The sequence below is a fragment of the Harpegnathos saltator genome, unplaced genomic scaffold (genome assembly GCF_003227715.2).
Source record: "Harpegnathos saltator strain DR-91 unplaced genomic scaffold, Hsal_v8.6 scaffold297, whole genome shotgun sequence".
Taxonomy (NCBI): domain Eukaryota; kingdom Metazoa; phylum Arthropoda; class Insecta; order Hymenoptera; family Formicidae; genus Harpegnathos; species Harpegnathos saltator.
In genome coordinates, this window is record NW_020230091.1 from 821,758 (window position 1) to 826,808 (window position 5,051).

The 5,051-nt window shown below is 44.6% G+C and overlaps 1 protein-coding gene across 1 annotated transcript; it reads left to right on the forward strand.

Moving 5' to 3' along the window:
- The first annotated feature begins 1,686 nt into the window (after positions 1–1,686).
- Positions 1,687–2,832, forward strand: LOC112588810 (uncharacterized). Its single transcript, XM_025299939.1, has one exon. It carries the CDS (start codon positions 1,687–1,689, stop codon positions 2,830–2,832), a length of 1,146 nt encoding a protein of 381 aa, XP_025155724.1.
- The last annotated feature ends 2,219 nt before the right edge of the window (positions 2,833–5,051 follow it).

Here is a 5,051-nt window from a genome sequence, read left to right on the forward strand (position 1 = left end):
GAAGGCGTTGTGCTACTTGACGAAGAAACAACGCGCTGCCTTTCTGCGAGAAGCGAACCGTGATTTCATTAGATGTATTTGCGAGTGCGCCTTCAACACACTCAAAGGTAACGTACCGCTCGGCAGTAGGGAAAAAAATCGTCTATCACGTTACAAAGCAACGCTACGTCATATCGCTAATAACCGTGCCGATTGGAGAGGTAAACGGAAAGTGATAGTACAGCGTGGAGGATTTCTACCTTATCTGATTGGCCCTATACTTGGTGCTATATTATCCAAAATTATTGATAATTAAGACTGTTCGCGCTTGAACCATGGAAAGAGCCAAGAAGATGGTACTGATTTCTACGGATAATCTTGAGAGATTACGGCAGCAGACTCATACATCGCCGACCTCGCTGTCGTCGTCGTCGTTGGCGTCTTCCTCGACTACGATTCCCTCTGTTTTGACAGATAAACCTACAAGTGGGTTGAACATAGCATCGGTAGAGAATGAAAATACGGTGCGTACTCCGGGTTCCGTCCTGTCACGTCTCGACGCAGAGGTGCATAGAATTCTCAACTCTCCGGTCCTCGGAGGAGCGCAGGAAAAATGGAGATTGTATAGAGAGGTGCTTCAGCGATATCTGTATTTTTTCGAGAGCGGGAAAAACGTCGATTACGCGGAAAAAAAGAAGAGAAACCCGATGTTGGTGGTGCGGTCGACGATGTTGAAAACGCTGGAGAAGGGGAAAATACCCCTCGTGAAGATGACGAATATGCTAACGGAAACGCGGTAGAAGAAAACACAGGTATAGACGCAAATGAAGATATTCCCAATATAGAGACCGGAGTACGTCGAACGTTGAACGTTTCTCAACACGTACGAGCCGATACACGTAGTCGTCACCACCGCACCAACGAACAGAAAAGTATCGGGAGAATACTGAATAAAGTACCCAAGAGTTACCGAGCTAAAGCGCGCAAGCTGTTGGCACATTTGTGTGATGCGGCGGTACCCGGTCGATTAAGCTAGGACAGACAAGGCGTCGTAACAATAGATGATAGAATTCTGAGAGGATCGAATATCATCGACCTCTTAAACGACGCGGCTCGTGAACGAAAAACCACCAGAGCAGTAGCGAGAGTACAGTTTGCATGCCTTTTGCGTGAAGTGGATACTCCTCCGGAATTTGTAGGAAATCGAGGATTACTGGAAGAAGTCATGGACGAAAGTGATCTTTCCGCGAGATTGAGAGAAACTCTTCCGAGAGGTAGCAGCACACCGCTCCCATCACCTAACGAGCAGCTTTGGTCTAAACGTAAGATTGCCCAGACGTAGTTTGAGGAAAAAGATCATGAGGATGGACGGTCTCTGTTTGTAACAACCAATAAGAATAGAAATAAAACACGAATGAGCGGAGACACTTCTAAACCAACGAGTAAAAGACGCGTGATAGATTGGAACTCGTTAGAATTGGGTATAGCTTCTTCGCCGACTAACAGCTATGCACATCGGCTTCCACCAACGAAAGAACGAACGCGCAAACGTACTATCGGAGACACGTCTCTCGCTGAAGAACGCGACACAGAGCGCGTACACACGACATTTATAACTTCCGATCAACATAGGCGTAAAACACGAGTGAACGACAACGCTTCTAAATCAGCGGGTAAAAGACGTTTGATCAATTGGAACATACTGGAATGACTGACCTCGCAAAATTCTACTACGATCCTGCACACTATGCGGGATACTCTACAATAAAAAATCTTTCGCGAGCAGCAGAACCTGGCTCCACGCGTGAAGAGATTATTCGTTGGCTTCAGGCACAGGATGCATACACACTTCATCGACCGGCACGGTATAAATTCCTGCGCTTGCATTACAACGTCACGAATATCGACGATCTGTGGGAGGCTGATTTGGTTGAACTCGCTAATCTCCGAAATTACAATGAGGGCTATTGTTACTTGTTGACAATCATCGATGTGCTTAGCAAATTTGTCTGGGTAGAACCAATACGAAGTAAGACTTCGGACAGTGTGACGGAAGCTTTTCGTTGCGTGCTCTCAAGAAGCAGAGGACGAGTACCAGTGTGGTTGCAGAGTGACAAGGGTAAAGAATTCATCGGGCAAACATTTCAAAAATTTCTGAAGGAAAAGAACATAAGTTTTCGCACGGTACGAAATCCGGATGTCAAAGCAGCGGTGATCGAACGCTTCAACAGAACGCTCAAAGAACGTTTATGGCGCTATTTTACACACAAAAATACACATCGCTACATAGATGTTTTGCAAAGCATCGTGCACGCTTACAATCACACTCGACATTCAACCATTAAAATGGAACCGGCAAGCGTCACGTTGGAAAATGCACGCATCGCTCGTGAACATATGCAGCAGCGATACCATCATCTCGATAAACTCGATCGAAGAAATCATAGACGAGGAGCTAAATACAAAGTGGGTACACTAGTGCGCGTCAGTAGAGCGAAAGGAGTCTTTGAGAAAGGATATGAGGCGAACTGGACGAAAGAAATATTTCGTATTCACCGTATTCTCGAGTGGCGAAACCCCTGTGTGTACGAATTGAGTGATCTGTCAGGTGAAGTGATCGATGGGATATTTTACGAGCAAGAACTAACCGGGGTAAACAAAAACTTACAAGAAGAAGAATTTATCGTGGATAAGGTGATACGACGCAGAGGACGAGGAGCTAATAAAGAATTTTTCGTCAGCTGGCGGGGTTACCCTTCTAAATTCAATTCCTGGATAGCTACTTCGAATATAAAACTGCTTCCAAACTATGATGGGGGAAAACCAGTTTCTCATGATACTACCGAGCAATAGCAGTATGCGACACTATCCCGAAAACACAACTACTTCATTTATTACGGAATTGCCTCAAGAAGTGAAGCTGACTGGCTTATGGGAAGTAGCGCTTACCGAAATTCAATACCCCTTTAGTTTTTTACATGTGTGCCCTGAGGAAGATACAGAACTCGTATTCATTTCATTGCCGCGAGAAAATATTAATACCAAAAACACCAAATCAGTCATCATAAAAGGTGACGATCATCTACCCAAATTTGGGTTTACCCGCATAACCTCCGGTGTTTACACCACAGTGAGCGAATTGTTACAGTCTTTAAACAACGCTAGCTCATTACTCAAAACGCACATTGTCTGGCGTTAGGATCCTTATCACGGTGGTAAAGTAACGGTGTACTGAACATGTGATATTAAAGAATGCAATAGTCTTCATTTCGTGAAGTTTTCCGACAAGGTGGCTCGTATACTTGGCTTCGATGTATAGACCGAACGAAGAATTCATTCATCTCAATTTGTCAAAAATTACGCAGGGTCGTATAGCATACCATCCCAATACTGATCGTAATGTGACGCCCCAGAAAGTTGGAGAAGGAAGGTTTTACTCTTTCATTACGTCGAAACGTGAACTTATGTCCGACGAACCAGCTAGTATGGTGCGGGATATACCCGATAAACTTTTTGTTTATTGCGACATTTGCGAGTCCTATATAACGGGAGACGTGTATTCTCCTCTTCTCCATATAGTCCCCATCGAATACAATGGTAATAAATATGCCTACGGCCGTAACATGGTGAAGCATTTCACACCACCGAATTATATTCCATTGCGGTTAACATGTTTCCGCACGATCGAAATAGATATAAGAGATCAGGTTGGTGAAAGAATACCATTTGAATTTGGGACGTTGACAGTTACATTACAATTTAGACGTCGTGATTAGTACGATATGACCCATTATTTAGAGTATTACAAGGCGCAATCCGGGGGAAGTCACGATGGTGGAATTCCGAGAGTTTTTGTAGGATCACAGTATCAGCGTGGTCATGGCATCGGCAGTTTTCTCGGTGGTCTGTTCAGACGCGTGTTACCTTATTTGACCAGTGGTGCGCGTGTCGTTGGAAAAGAAGCTCTACGCGCAGGGATTAATATACTCGATGACGTGGAGAATAACACGCCGTTGAAAGCAGCTGTTAAAACACGCCTCAAGGAATCAGGCTCAAATCTCAAAAGAAGAGCGGTAGAACACATTAATAAACTGATGGAGGGGTCTGGATATAAAACGTCTGCGAACATCAGAAAAGCACAGTTTCCTTTCGTCACGCTAAGCGGATACAGCAGCAAATCATCTGCACCTAAACGTCTAGTCAACGCTTCTAAATCAAGTAAGAGGAAAGTGACTCGAAGAAACGTACAGGGGAAAAAACGGTATAAGAAGCTACCGAAGAAGCCTGCTAAGAAGCGTTCAGTGAAGAAAAGCGAGAGAGGCCTTGCTAAACGTCGGGGAGTTATCAAGAAGCGTACCGTATCAGATATTTTTTCCTAAACAATAACAACAAACGCTTGCTTTCAAAGTATGTTCTTTCTTCATACGCATTCCTGTGAATGTTTAAAGAGTGAACTCGATCTCTTCACTCTACCACCTACACAAACTAGTATTGAGAGCTCGCAATGAATTCACTACAAACCCGTGTCTTCTCTCACGGACGACGCGCCCATCGAATTCGTCGTACCAGGGCATGGAGAAGAATACATAGATCTTGCTCACACCATGCTGTCACTACGCATACGCGTAGAAACGGAAACTGTAGCAGGAGCCACCGCCGCAAAAGTAGGTCCTGTAAACCATATACTGCATTCGATGTTCGATCAAATCGACGTATATTTCAACGTATATTTCAACCAAAAACTCGTGTCACCACCAAACAACGCTTACGCTTACCGCGCCTACATAGAGGCGTTATTAAATTATGCTTCACCAGTAAAAACCTCCCACCTGGCTTCGTGCCTGTGGTACAACGATACAGTAGGGAACATGGACGCTCTACCTGGAGCGACACCCTGCAATCACGGACTCGACAAGCGAGCCGCTTTTGTACAAGGAGGGTGAACGCTGGATCTCATAGGCCATCTTCATTGCGACGTCTTCAATCAAGATAAATTTTTGATCAATGGTGTCGAAGTACGCATGCGACTTGTTCGTTCAAAAGATTCCTTCTGTTTAATGGAGGGAAATACT

Bases quoted from the DNA above. Each gene is read 5' to 3' on its own strand.
- LOC112588810 (XM_025299939.1), top strand. From the start codon at position 1,687: ATGACTGACCTCGCAAAATTCTACTACGATCCTGCACACTATGCGGGA.